The 14,709-nt window shown below is 43.8% G+C and overlaps 2 protein-coding genes across 2 annotated transcripts; one reads left to right on the top strand and one right to left on the bottom strand.

Moving 5' to 3' along the window:
• The first annotated feature begins 1,204 nt into the window (after nt 1-1,204).
• Nucleotides 1,205-3,695, top strand: LOC131677316 (eukaryotic translation initiation factor 3 subunit D). Its single transcript, XM_058957054.1, has 4 exons — nt 1,205-1,414; nt 1,504-1,623; nt 1,687-1,834; nt 1,889-3,695. Exons 1-4 carry the CDS (start codon nt 1,336-1,338, stop codon nt 3,480-3,482), a joined length of 1,941 nt encoding a protein of 646 aa, XP_058813037.1. The 5' UTR covers nt 1,205-1,335; the 3' UTR covers nt 3,483-3,695.
• Nucleotides 3,696-9,901: 6,206 nt separating this feature from the next.
• Nucleotides 9,902-13,115, bottom strand: LOC131677315 (isoleucine--tRNA ligase, mitochondrial). The gene is made up of 4 exons (XM_058957053.1): nt 12,845-13,115; nt 10,745-12,781; nt 10,443-10,680; nt 9,902-10,378 (listed from the first exon to the last, which is right to left on the bottom strand). Exons 1-4 carry the CDS (start codon nt 13,025-13,027, stop codon nt 9,957-9,959), a joined length of 2,880 nt encoding a protein of 959 aa, XP_058813036.1. The 5' UTR covers nt 13,028-13,115; the 3' UTR covers nt 9,902-9,956.
• Between the last annotated feature and the right edge of the window lie 1,594 nt (nt 13,116-14,709).

The raw sequence follows: 14,709 nt of genomic DNA, 5'->3' as shown, positions 1-14,709 counted from the left end.
CTACTAAGCTGAGTTTGACAGCTTGTGTGCGTGAAGTTCATGTAAACAAATGGATGATGGAAAATGAATAATTTTAAATGTGCCGTTTTCAACGGTTTTTTCATAAATATATGAAATTGTTAGTACAAGTCTCGACAAACATATGATTACGGCCTAAAAGCCAACTGTCAAAATCCACTTTGAATGGAAATTCCGGACAAACTGTTACTAGCCGAGCACAGTTCACAACAGTTTATGAAAAAGAAAACTTTTCTCTTTCGGTTACTATAAACATCTGTGATTGGCGCGTAACGGTTTGTCCGGAATTTCCATTCAAAGTGGATTTTGACAGTTGGCTTTTAGGCCGTAATCATATCAACGCTTTTTTGTGAAAAGGGCGATACTTACAAATATAAACATAAGGCTTTTTTTCATACATGCGAATGAGGGCTTTGAAACGCAACAAATTAACCTAAAAATTTGGATTCTACGATACTGCTTTCTTAAACTACAGCAAAAAATACAACGAAACTGTATTTTTGTTTGTTTATTTAAAGTTTCGCCCTCCACGCTCCATGCAACCAAACAGGACGATACTTTTTTGCTGGCAGTTTAGAGGCGAAACTGTTATTTTCGTATTTTTTAGGATTATCAAGCTGATACCAGCTGTAAATAGTAACAATGATCGCTATTGAAAAAACCCGGTCGAAATCGGTGGTGTAAAACGGTAGTTATTGTAAAAAAACGTAAGGGCGATACTTCAATGCTGATAAGTGTTACCGAAAAAGTAAACAATCGCCAAAGGGGCGATACTATCATTTTGTCAATTTCAATAGCAAAAACAAATTTTAATTTAATAATTTCAAATACTTTATGAAGTTTTGGGTTTCGATCACTGAATCATGCAATCTAGGATGTAAAAAACACAATAGTTCTTAAATAGAAAATAAACCATGGAAATATTCACTGTTGATTTTCTTTGAATGGTATCACTGCTAGTATCGCCCTTTTCAAGAAAAAGCGTTGATATGTTTGTCGAGAAGTCAATACAAAAATCATCAAACGACCTAATTTGGTAAAGAAATGACGTACCAATTAGGACCTTCTGAATAACTACTCGTGAAATGGCTGCATTTTGACATTGACTGAAATATTTCACGGTTGCACAAAAATCCGCTACCAACATGATAGCACCAAGTTGTGCATTTTCGTATTTTGACAACCATTTGTCAAATCGCTCCTTTCATCAACTCAGCCACGTTCGGCAATTTTTCTCGTGTCTGCAAAGGGATAAAAATCAAAAATTCTCGTTTAATCCGTTTATATTGAAACCGAAACGGTCCACCACATCCTAAGATGAGTGAGACCATCACCTGTACGCCGGAATCGGCTATCTTCGAAGCTCCACAGCTTCAATTCAACGAGGAAGGTTGGGGTAAGTACGAAGCTAGGTCGCACCTCGTAAGCAGCTTTCAGTGTCGAGTTGTAACTTTTCGCTACCGGCGATTTCGAATGTCATTACAGGTCCCTGCGAACTTCCGGATGCGTTTAAGGATATTCCGTATCAGCCGTTTAGCAAGAGCGATCGCTTGGGCAAGATTTCGGATTGGGCGGGAACGGCTCAAACCGATAAGAAATATCCGAGTAATACATTAACCTCAAAATAGTACTCAAAATCTATAAACTATAACAAAACATTAATTTCAGATAAATACAATTCGCAGTTTGGAGGTGGCAGTCAGTATGCTTACTACCACGAAGAAGATGAAACAACATTCCATCTGGTGGATAGTGCTCGAATTCAGAAGCCGCCACATCAACGCGGTCGTTTCCGTGGAAATCTGAGAAACCAGCGGTAAGATCTGAGTTAATTCATAATGGTTTTCAAGTAAAATCAACTGTTTTCTAGTGGTCGCGGTCGTGGAGGGCGTGGTGGAATGCAAGCCGGCGGAATGACTGCACTTTCCAAGAATTCCAACAAGGGTCGAGATCAGAGACGCGGAACTACTCGCAAATGGGGCAATCGTGGTCCTCCGCCGAAGATTCGCGATGCATCGGTTACCGTCCGTCCGGATTGGGTGACAATCGAGGAGATGGATTTCCCTCGATTGTCCAAACTTTCGTTGCCAAGCGTGAAAGAAGGAGAAGATATCAGCACTTGCGGTACGCTGGAATACTACGATAAGGTCTACGATCGTGTCAATGTCAAGAATGAACGACCGTTGCAGCGTGTGGATAGAATCTTCCACACCGTCACAACCACCGACGATCCGATCATTCGGCAGTTGTCGAAGACGCACGGAAATGTGTATGCTACTGATGCGATTTTGGCAACTATTATGTGCTGCACACGTTCTTACTACTCTTGGGACATAGTAATCGAAAAGATTGGAGAGAAATTGTTCATGGATAAACGAGATAACACCGAGTTCGATCTGTTGACTGTTAACGAAACGGCTATTGAACCTCCACAGGAGGATGGTAATTCGCTAAATTCACCAAGGAATCTAGCTATTGAGGCAACATTCATCAATCATAATTTCAGCCAGCAAGTTCTGAAGAGTGGTGCGAAGGAAGCCAAGTTCAAGTTCGACGATCCGAATCCCTTTATTGGAGATGATGAAGATGGCGAAGTGGCGAGCGTTGCCTACCGCTATCGCAAATGGGATTTGAATAACGGAATCGAACTGGTCGCCCGTTGTGAGCACGATGCTGTTCTGCAGACTCCACAAGGGGACACTCAATTCCTGACGATAAAGGCTCTAAATGAGTGGGATTCGAAGCTTGCCAACGGGGTTGAGTGGCGTCAGAAGCTTGATACACAGCGCGGAGCAGTACTGGCCAATGAGTTGCGCAACAATTCATGCAAGTTGGCGAAATGGACTATACAGGCAATGTTGGCCGGTTCTGATCAAATCAAGTTCGGTTATGTTTCTCGTGCCCATGTTCGTGATTCATCCCGACATGTTATTCTCGGAACGCAACAGTTTAAACCACAGGAATTTGCCAACCAGATCAACCTTAGCATGGACAATGCTTGGGGTATTTTACGCTGTATCATTGACATCTGCATGAAGCAAAAGGATGGCAAGTATTTGATCATGAAGGACCCCAACAAACCGATGATCCGCCTGTATGACATCCCGGACAATACATTCGAAACCGACGGCGAGGAGGAAGAGGGTGATGACGGGGAGGCATTCCAGCCATACTCGTACGGTACGACAACTAAGGCTGCTGTACCTGCTCCTGTTAGTACGGTTGCTCCTGCTTCGGTAGCTGCTGTAGTTGCTCCTGTAACAACAGCAGCTAGCCCAGCGGCAGCTGTAACTATGGCCCCCACTACGACAACTACGATAGCTGCGGTTGTTGCCGCGGCTACTGCTGCTACTACTACTGAAACTTCTGCTACACCCAGTACTGCTGCTGCTGCTGTTGCGGCTACTGCAATTGATGTTACAACTCCCACGAACGCGGCTAGTGCCGCAGCACCAGCAAAGTAGGAAATCAATTTTATGAAGGTTATCAAAGTGAATTAGCGAATCAGCGAAACAGTTTTTATTGTATTCTTCATTATTCACTCATAAAAAATTTGCTGACAATATTTAAATTACAAGTGAACGGACGATCACAGTTTGTACGAAGTAGGGGGAAGCAAGATTAATCAATGGAAAAAATAAAGTTTAACCAGCGAGTTTACCGCTGGAAGAACACCACGCCAATGGTTTTTTATTTCAACAGTTTACATGAAGATGAGGGAACATTATTGTGGAGAACACAAATGAATGAATCTGTAAAAAATAAAAACGATGAAATTGGTATCGTCTTTCGGGGATACATTTGTTTCTCACCAACTGTGTCTTCGACCGCCAAGATTTGTCTATTTTTCTCTAGCGATTGTAAAAGTCCGTAACCTTTAATATTCGCAGTTGTGGGCACTATCCTTGAGAATAGGCCCGAAGTTGTTTCTTGCATTCTTGCCCTTACTGGTCACGCGTGTGAGCACTCCGTCCTTTGGAGTAGCATCCTCGCTAATGGTGCTGGCTGTTGATCTTGAGACATTTGACGCAACTTTTACAGTTGTCACTATTGCCCGAACAGCAGTCCCAAACTTCCATTTTGAAAATTTCAAATCTGTAGATTGCAGTTAAGGTTGTAGCTCGCCTGCGCTAGATGAAGTACACTATAATTACGCTTCGCTGCATAAACTGTTTGATTGACTCCATGTCGATTGGTACTTGTTAGATCTAGATAAGATTTTATACCAGCGTTTCTTTTCCTACGAAAACCTATAAAGTGTTCGCTCCGCGCTAAGTCCGCTTGTTCAATTCCGCCTAGTGGTAAATAGAATAGTACTTTCCACAAAGTATTTTTGCAGTTGTCACACCTACGCTTCACGCAATGCCTAGATATCGACTGTCATCCCTTCGCAATGTAAATCTCTCCTGCGTCGACTGAGGCTGACACATTCTTGCTTGTCTATACAAATTCCACAATTTTCGAAATACTTACACAATTCACCACAAACCATGTCCCGAATAACCCCAACTTCGTCGACCTCGTAACCCCCCAGTGGGGACCAGAAACCCTGATTCTCGTATCATTTAGCCTACTCCGACGGAGAACTTTTCGGCGAGAGAAATTCTCCCGAAACCGAGCCAACCAGCCAGGTGCCGAGGTCCGCCCGGCTATTTCGGTGAAGCATGGCGTCCGGTTCGCTGGTGCCCGACGACCCGCAATTGGTAGTGTCCTTTGTAAGGCAGTCATGAATTTTGTCACCAGACCGGGTTCTACGTGCTTGCGTCGCTAGTTATTCTGTAGACATCATACGGGTTGATGTCCGACATCTCTCTGCGTATCGCATCGAACCTCGGACATTCGAAGACCACGTGATCCGGTATCTCCTCGACTTTCTCACACTCCTGACATAACGGTGACGTTGCGTGTCCGAACCGATGAAGATACTTCCTGAAGCAGCCGTGGCCTGACCGAAGCTGTGTCAGGTGGAAGTTCACATTTCCGTTCTTTCTGTTGAACCACGTCGACATGCCTGTTGCCATCTTGCAATCGAATCGATTCTCACCATCTTGTTCACGTTTTTGGTGTTTCTTTGATTGTAGCACTCGATATCCTCCGGCAGCGTGATGCAGTTGGGGATCACCCCGACGATAATGCATGCTGTCTCCAAAGACTGGCATGATTCTCGCTATTGCGTGCGTTGCATGCGCCAACTTTTCGCAGGAGTAGTTGACATGGGGCCCTATTCTCACAGTCACGTCACCTAGTGACTAGAGGAAAATTTTCTTCTAGTCACCAAGTTACGTGACTGTGAGAATAGGGTCCATGGTTGATGAATTATCACTCCCGGTCGTCGATCAACACCCCCGATTGCTTCAGTGCATGTTTCGATGCAACCACGTATCCTCTGACGTCGAACTGCATCCACTGAACCACTTTGCAGTTGCTGACCAATTACAATCTCCGTCTTGTGGTGAATTATCTAGAGCTTGACCTCGTTCATCCATCTCACGATCACGTCTATTAACGCCGTCAAGTGTCTCACCCTTCACCGTTAGTGACACGTCATGAGCGAAACCCACGATTTTTACTTTTCTGAGAAGCCACTGTGTAAATACTTCATCGTACATCCCGTTCCAGAGAGTTGACCCGAGAATGAATCTCTGAGGAACGCCTGCTGTGATATGCATTTACTTCTGACCTTCACTCGTCTCGCACAGCAGCGCTCTGCCCTGGAACTAACTTTTCGAGCTGTGATATCGATAGTCGGAGATTTTCAATCTGTGCAGCGCTGCGGCGATGGCTTCCCGCATTCTTCACATTTCGTTTACCACAGAACAGTATCGATTTCCTCTTCGCTTCAACACTCTCGAGCACTGTCCAAAATAACTTCCACAGACCGCGCTCACTCTCCGTGCATTTGGTCAGCCTCTGTTAAGGATTATTCTTTCTAGGAGTTTTCAGAGTGTCTCCTGTAGACCTATAGGCCTTGCAGCATGATGTCCACTGTTTTCTTGCTAATTTCCTCATCCGCGGACAAACTAGTAGGATGCCGAGGTCGGTCCAGTGATTCCGGGTGGGGTGTAACTTCCGATACGCTGGCGCCCCGACGATCCGAAACCAGTACTTCCCATCACACTGCTCATTTATTCTCCGGCGATGGACTTAGATTACACCGACGGAGAGTTCCCCGACAAGTCCGCTCAAGCAAATCTCTTTACATTTCGTGTATTCCTCCGCTATTCCACATGATCATAGTGATGCAGATGGAGATCATTCCGGCAATGGCGCATACCGCTTCCAATGGTATCGTCGCTCTCAACACGAACAGTCATTAGTTAAATTCGTCCGGTTCCGCTTGCTACATCTTGCTCCTTCGATGTTCGGCATAATCCTCGCCAATGCGTTAATTGTCCTCACTGCTTTCTTACCCAAATAGTCGACGCGGCTATTAAAATTTAACCGATCGTCTACCATCGCACCCAGCGGCTTCAGCGCACGCATTGTTAAATTTCTTTATAGCACTAACTCCCTCTTGTGGTAAGCCAGTTGCATCTGTGCTCAGCTGGCTCTTTTGAATACGTTCTTCACATCGATCTAGCGTTCAAATCCCTTTTCGGAATCCAAACTACCTCTGCTATAACTCATTTTCAGCGTATTTCACCAGCCTATTTAGGATGACCCTTTCCAGAAGTTCACCAAGAGTATCAAGCAGACATATTGGCCGATACAATGCTGGATCTCCTGGTGGTTTCCCTTGTTTTCTCTTCTGGATTTTCCATATTCTGGATCGTTCATCGATTCGATCAGACATTCCTATAGCACTGTCTTGAACATGTCCGGAAACACCAGGATCGCGGTCTTCAGGGCCACGTTGGACATACCGTCTGGACCGGGAACTTCGCTACGGGTCTTTTTGCCACCGTAAAGAACCCGTTATTGGAGGCCCGATTGTCACATATGGTGTAAGCTGCCATGCATTTGGGTGGTGCTTCGGTGAGAAATCCTCCACGATGGTCTTCAATTTGTTAGCGTACCTTTCAGCTGGCATCGTTGGATCCTTGAGCTTGACCAACACGGCACGGCTAGCATTGCCCCAGGAGTTGGCGTCTACTTCTCTGTACAGCTCCTTATAGCCAATCGACTCAGTACTATCTCACAGTTAAAAGCGGCACTGGTCGGCCGGAATATTACCATTCACTCTTCTCTGACTACATCTCATCTTGCTCTCTGAACACGTCTTCTGGCTTTTAGGCAGGCAGCACAAAGCGTGATGAGCCTTTCATTCCCCCAATACATTAAACGCTGGATGCTCCTCGGTTCCAAGTATCTCGGCATTGTTACGTCAAATACCCTCGTTAGTGCTTCCGATAGCATTAAGAATTTAGGCGGTGCTGTCTGCACGAAGTGTCCTTGTCGAAATCTGCCGCGTTACAATACAGTTTCACCAACCAATGGCGTAGTGGATCGCCTGGTGGTCGTTATGTGTGAACTAGTTAGCAATCCGTCAGCGACAAACTGCAGAATGTTACATCGATGATGGATCAGTGATCGTCTTTACGGAATGTGCTAGCGGAGTCATCGTAGCACAACCTTACATCCAGCTTCGTCAGGGCCTTCATCAAACTGCAACCTCTTGCGTTGGTCTGCTTGCTACCCCTCCCACGGCTCAAACGTTAAAGTTTCCTCCTATAACAACCGGCGTTCGTCCGACTAACGAGTCGGTTCGTGCGACCAGCATCTGATTGCATTGCTGCTCTGGTGTCCACCTTGAGGAAGCACAAAAGTACATCCATCACCTCTTGGACAGGGAAACCGTCAATCACTTGGATTTCCGCAATCCCTGCACTGTCCACCACATTGTTACCGTTATCGGGCGATACGCTATACGGCTGTGCACTAATTGCAACGTCGCACTTCGACCACAGACTAACAGACATAACACTCGAAAACAATGCTTCGCCCGCTTTAACGGTCATTTTAAATATATTTGTAGTTGGGACTGTGGCCACATTTGAAATTATGGCGCCACTGACATATGAACAAGTATGTGGGGGATAGACCACTAGTGAAAAATTGTTCCCAAAACTGAGGGGTAACCCACCATCAGTAAATAAGTGTTTGGGACTGTGAATAAAAGGTGGAGCTAGTGTTCTGGAAAAATTGTCGGATCGATGTTTTTTGAGGGAATTCCCTCATACTGTTATGTCTGTTAGTCTGTGCTTCGACTGCCAGTAGTGTTTTAGCACTGTGTGAGATTCACTTACGTGCTTAACCACTTAACACATTATTACTACTTCTGTTCACCACGGAAGCGGAACTACATAAAAGTAGAACTTTGTAGCAGCTTGTTATGCTTTCATATTGACTCGCTCGCCTGATCCATCCATTTAGTTCCCGTCCTATCTCTTGCTTTTCGTCGTTCTCTGCATCTATTACGTCATTTAAATGCTCTGTGTACTTGAGTCCTTTAGCCACTTAACTCGGACGTTCCCCATCGGTAAATTACCGCAAGCCACTTAGCTTCTAATTTTGTGAGCCATTTAGCTCCGGTTTCGTGAGCCATTTAGCTCCCAGCTTTTTCGCGATCTACTCGGATAGTCCCCGGCGGTTTACTTATCTTACTCCGACTGAGAGGTCCCTGGCGGCGGAATTTCTCCTGTTACCGAAACTCGTTTCTTCGAGCGGTGATGGGATTTCTCACGGCACCGATGCCCTACTTTGTAACAATATACTCGGATAGTCTCCGGTAGTGAGTGTACCCTACTCCGAGACTGTGAATTCTGCCGATATCGACGCTTGCTTTTGTGATCCATTTAGCTACCCGCTTCCCCGCTACCACCTCGATGTAGTCCCCGGTGGTGGCCTAGCCTAGCTCACTGGGCCTACCGGTAGATGCCGAGGACTGCCGACAATTTTCACTACAAGAGTCTTAAAAAATATTCTCAGAACATAATTTGTTCCGTAAGAACTTCGAAAATTCTATTAAAATATTAGGTACATTTTAACGAACACCCCTAGCTACTACGCCATTGCAATAAATTTTTCGGGAGCTAATGACAGGTTTTTGTGTCAATTTGCTATCATAGACGCGCTCCAGCAGTGAAACAAAAACTTATCCTTGCGCTTCATGGCCAGTGTACGTTTATGATGCTGTAGTTGAAGAAAGGGTCATTGATCCTCACTACAGTCATCCCATCGCTGATCGCCTGCTTCTTGGTCTTGCGTTAGCTTTGTGCCGCACTGTAACACCGACTCCCAGCTTTATTGATGTGTCGTCGCTCTGGTAGAATGTAGGTGCGCGATACGCGCTTTTCTACACATTCTGTCCCTCCAATCAAAGTTCTTACAGTGCGCAAAGCATACCTAGAAATGTCAAGTTTGTAACCCGTGCAGGATTAGGTTGATTCACATGAAACTAAGAGACTTGCAGTTCAATTCCATGTTTTGTTTCCATCATAGGCCGTTTTCAACGCGTGAGTCTTGGCATATCTGTAATTTTGTCATGATAACCCCGAACTTTTTTTATGGGCACATGAATTATCGGAGGACTTTTGTTTAGGATTCCTAGAGCGTTCGCCACATCACATCACGGTTTCTGCTTCGGAAAGTATCTGCATCGGTTGCGGTAGTCGGGACGTTACGCTCCACCAGTACAACATCGCTTCGCCGCCGGGAATTCACAATCGGAGTAGAGTATAACCGCTAGGAACTATCTGAGAATTTTGGAGCTAAATAACTTAAGTACGCAGAGGAACTAAACGGTCTAATGTATGTAGAGAACATTAATGATGGATTATACTGGAGGAGCCGAGGGGTTTTGAAGAGAAATCGAGAATATTCGTAGTCAACGATTTGGGAAATGCTTTACATAACATGGGACATAATATCAATTTATCGATGCTTAAATTAACTTCTTACAATTTATTATATTTCCTTTCTATGTACATTTTTAATTATCACAAAGACTTTGCCTTTAGTACCGTCTCACATCGTTGGCAAATAGAACTATGCTCTGTATCCAATACGAAACGCCTGCAGCGGGGGCATAGCTGACTGTCCAACTTGTCGATTTTGATAGCCATACCATCGTCGGATGATTCTCGTAAGCAAACCGCTCCAACTTGCAAAATTTCTGTAAGCTCAGAATCACTGCATGGTCGATTCAACGTAGGGTGTAGCTTCTGCAGTAGTAGTAGTGAACTCTTCGGTAACGAGATGTCCACCGTTAGAAGCCACGCATTAATTTCCATGTGTTGCTGCTGGAAGATGTGTCGTTTCAAATCTAGGGCTTGCTCAACTATGGCTGGTGTGGTAGCGCAGTTGGCGAATTCAATTGCTGGTTTCAATTGATGGCATGATTTATAAAACGGTTCCTCAGCTGTCGGGAGATTTAGAATAAGGTTTTTTTTTGGAGAATAAGGATAATTAAAATTCGGAGTTACCTTTATGGTAGGACCAACTCTCTTCCACCAGAAACGGTGTAATTGGCCACAGAACTTTACACAATATGTTAAATGTTTGAGCGAGAATAGCTTGAAGACTGTGGTACTGCTCATCTAGTCCACAGTAAAGGCGATCCTTGATCAGGTGCAGATAGAAACCAGATAGTGTCGAGGTGCAAAATGTTAAAATGATGGCGGATGCTTTGTTGTATTGGTACGAATCGTACAGTGTGAAAATCTGATAAAAAACGATAATGCGCTTGTAAAAAATCTTGCAGTGTTTAATATTTACCTTCACTTACCGTATCATGCAATTTTTGCAATTGTTGTAAATAATACCGATCCATGTGGTTCAAACAGGACGCATCAGATTTGACCTGTCCCCTTGTAGAAATAACCCCCAGTAAATACCTCATGATGCCACGAATTTTCTGCACATTCTCTGCAGAAGCAGTGAGCAGTTTGTGGCTCACTGGAATTGAGGTATTTTGGATCGCATGAGCTGCTACCCACCATCGAAGCGCGTCGCACCCATACTGTTTAACGATTTCCTTCGGCGAAATGATGTTGCCAAGTGATTTGGACATTTTCGAACCATTTTCGTCAACAGCAAACCCATGCACGAAAATGGCCCGATAGGGACTCTGACCGCGGGCAGCTACACTCGTCAACAGGGAAGACTGAAACCATCCTGTGAACTGATCCAGTCCTTCCAGATAGAGATCTGCCGTTCGATTTCTACCCAACACACTAAGCCACGAGATTCCTGAATCAAACCAAATATCCAGAATGTCACTGCCTTTAACTAAATCCTCAGCCGAAAGATTCAGTTCGGTGAGCACATGCTGCGGGACAAGCTCGTGCATTTTCGAGGTCCACCAGAAATCAATACCTCCGGTTTGTTCTAGTTTATAAATAAGATTTTCGATAATTCCCGAGTGAACGATCGGTTTCATAGATCGGCGATCGTAAACCACCGGAATCGGTACACCCCAAGATCGTTGCCTCGATATGCACCAATAGGCACGTTTCTGCAGTTGCCCACGAAGAACCTTTTTGCTAACTTCCGCTGAAGTTCGAGGAAAAATGCTCACCTCTTCAACAGCTTCCAGTGCTGATTCTTTGAGCCGATCGGTGTTGATAAACCATTGCTCGCTAGCCCTCAACAGGACTGGTTCCTTGGTACGCCAATCGATCGGATAGGAATGCTCAATGCTTCCACAAACCAATGTAACTCTTTGCAGACGATTTAAAACCAATTGGTTACCATCTGTAAGTGCAAACTTTCCCTTCAAAAAATCCGGACTGAGATCGTTGTAGCAGCCGGACTCGTCAATCAAAGATTTGATAGGAATCTTGTGTGTGAGAAATATCAGAAAGTCATCTGGTCCGTGGGCTGGAGCGGTATGCACCAAACCCGTACCCTTCTCGGCTTTTACGTGTGCTGCTGCTAAGAAGGGTAAACTCTCTCCATTGATTGGATGGTCGTACCTTGCCGATTCTAGTTGCATCCCCGAAATATCCAACACCTTTTTCAAATTAATGCTAGCTTGAGCCGAAACGTAGGAAACCAACTCGGAACCAATCAACAGCAATTCTTCCATGCCTTCGGCTTCGACCAAACTGTACTCCAAATTTGGATTAAAACAGATTGCTTGATTTGCTGGCAGCGTCCAAGGGGTCGTTGTCCAAATAACTGCAGCAATTTTTTCGCCCGACTGCAGTCTTGTTTGAATTTCTGAGCATCCGTCCACCCGATTTACATTCATCAGCAAATATAGGGAAGGACTTTTGTGAGTTTCGTCATATTCGAGTTCAGCTTCCGCTAGGGCAGACTTCGACGAGGGGGACCAATAAACCGGTTTCAAATCTCTATAAATGAGACCTTTCTCGAACAGCTCCGCGAACAACTTAAGCTGAGCTGTTATGTAACTCGAATCCAAAGTTCGATACCAGGACCGCTTTTCTGTCCAGTCAGCCGTCACGCCCCATTGCTCAAATTCGGTCCTCTGCTTACCGATCGTTTCCTGTGCAAAAGTCCTAGCCAATGAGCGAATCTTCAGTGGATCCAATTGCTTCACCTTGTCTGTACATTTTTTGTGGTAGGCATCAAGTGCTTTCAGCTCTATCGGTAACCCATGACAGTCCCATCCAGGAACGTAATGGACCTTTGTACCGGATGCAATTTTATGTTTCAGAATCAAATCTTTTAGTATTTTATTAACCGCATGGCCCATGTGTAGGTCCCCGTTGGCATACGGAGGACCATCGTGTAGTGTGAATTCCTGCTCGATTGATAAATTTTCCCGCTGCCAACGATACAATTCACTGAAACTGGTCTAAAACAATACGAACGAAGTTTATACTAAAACCTAGGTCACTGAACTTAATCACGTCGATACCTTTCGCAACCTATCCTGCACTTCCAAACGCTTTTCAGCGCTCAACCGGGCTGGAAATTTAGTCTTCGGCAAATTGATTGTGTGAGTGAATTTGACTTCATCCTTGGGAATACTTTTGGTTGATAAACATCGGAACACTTGGAGTAGTTTGCGAGTGGTTAATCTAGGACGAGTTGGTAACATCCTACTCAAAAAACCACAAAACTCAAAACAGCACTATCCTGTTATAAAATATTTCAAAACATTTTTGGATATTTTTCAATTATTTTTTACTCGGGGTGCGAAATGTCACATCTGTTTCTACACGGAAACAAAAAACTACCCAAAATTGAGTTCCTTTGACTCAATCTCGTGGTATCGTGGGGGAACTTAAAATTAGGTAAACCGTGTTGAAGGTAGTTTCCATTTAACCACGGCAAAAATTACAACTCATTGATAGGTTTTTTATACTCAAATTTAAGTTGAATTTACCTAATTTTGAGTATACCCCAAACAACTCAAAAGTACGTTCCTCCACGGAAGACCTCGACTGAGTCGAATCTCTCGTTTTGTTTTTGACAACACTAATAAGTGCGAAAGCGACGCACAACTCAAAAGTAAGTTAAAAGAACTTTTTCTGCAGGTTGTTTTATTTAACCGTGTATATTCGCAGTGCTGCCATTTATACAGAATGATCTGTATATTAAGCATTATTAACTAGAGCGCTCTAGCCCGGTCAAACCATTCGGAATTTGATTCGGAATCCTGAATGGAGTCAGTATGGATTCCAAATCAAATGCAACAACCGGTTCTGAGTCGGAATCGGTTGTTGCATTTCATTTGGAATCCATAATGACTCCATTCAGAAATCCGAACCGGTTCCGGAATGAGTTTAACTGGGAGTTAGAGTGTGGCCAAGAGGCCATGATGTATCCAAACGAACATGAAATTTGACGAATTTCTATTGTGTATACGTCAAATTCCATGTTCGTTTGGATACTTCATGGCCTCTTGGCCACACTCTAACTAGAGTGCTCTACTATTAACACCTACCGATACATAGTTTCGCCTTGCCGAACAAAATCCCAAAATTTTATTTTGGATTTTTTTATAATTTAACATTTTTTTTTTGCATTTTACTGTGTTTGTGAAGAGGTTGATTAGAATTTTCTCAAAATAATAAAGCTGGCGGACCACAGTTTAATTTTTTTTTGCAGAACTTTAAACGTGAAATAGATTATGAAATTCTAAAAAAAACTGTATTCAAATCAATGGTATTCAAATTTATCTATCTTTTAGTTACGATTCCGATTAGAGTAAAACTGGTTGATTTTAAGAGGTTATACCACGGACTAACAGACATAACACTATGAGGGAATTCCCTCAAAAAACATCGATCCGACAATTTTTCCAGAACACTAGCTCCACCTTTTATTCACAGTCCCAATCACTCATTTACTGGTGGGTTACCCCTCAGGTTTGGGAACAATTTTTCACTAGTGGTCTATCCCCCATATGCTTGTTCATATGCCAGTGGCGCCATAATTTCAAATGTGGCCACAGTCCCAACTACAAATATATTTAAAATGACCGTTAAAGCGGGCGAAGCTTTGTTTTTGAGTGTTATGTCTGTTAGTCTGTGGTTATACGTTGGGCTGCCAAAATCCAACTTTCAAGGCAACAAACAATAACACCGAATAGCTATGCGCAGCAAATATTAATGTACTAGAATGCATGGCAAAACCTAAATCGTTATACATTTCAAAGATCAAACACAGATTGCTAAAATGCATATAATATTGAGACATTCACCGAAACGTACACGCCGCACCAACTGCTTCCTAAATGCCATTGCAAGGTTGCCAGTAAATTTTTGGTTTAATTGG

Source organism: Topomyia yanbarensis, chromosome 1 (assembly GCF_030247195.1).
Source record: "Topomyia yanbarensis strain Yona2022 chromosome 1, ASM3024719v1, whole genome shotgun sequence".
Taxonomy (NCBI): domain Eukaryota; kingdom Metazoa; phylum Arthropoda; class Insecta; order Diptera; family Culicidae; genus Topomyia; species Topomyia yanbarensis.
Note: the sequence above shows the minus strand (reverse complement) of the source record. Positions and strands in the feature narration are given on the sequence as shown.

Bases quoted from the DNA above. Each gene is read 5' to 3' on its own strand.
- LOC131677316 (XM_058957054.1), top strand. From the start codon at position 1,336: ATGAGTGAGACCATCACCTGTACGCCGGAATCGGCTATCTTCGAAGCT. The intron at 1,624-1,686 runs GTAATACATTAA...CATTAATTTCAG, and splicing joins AACCGATAAGAAATATCCGA to ATAAATACAATTCGCAGTTT. The intron at 1,835-1,888 runs GTAAGATCTGAG...ACTGTTTTCTAG, and splicing joins GGAAATCTGAGAAACCAGCG to TGGTCGCGGTCGTGGAGGGC.
- LOC131677315 (XM_058957053.1), bottom strand. From the start codon at position 13,027: ATGTTACCAACTCGTCCTAGATTAACCACTCGCAAACTACTCCAAGTG. The intron at 12,782-12,844 runs GTATCGACGTGA...GTATTGTTTTAG, and splicing joins TGCAGGATAGGTTGCGAAAG to ACCAGTTTCAGTGAATTGTA. The intron at 10,681-10,744 runs GTAAGTGAAGGT...GTTTTTTATCAG, and splicing joins TGCAAAAATTGCATGATACG to ATTTTCACACTGTACGATTC.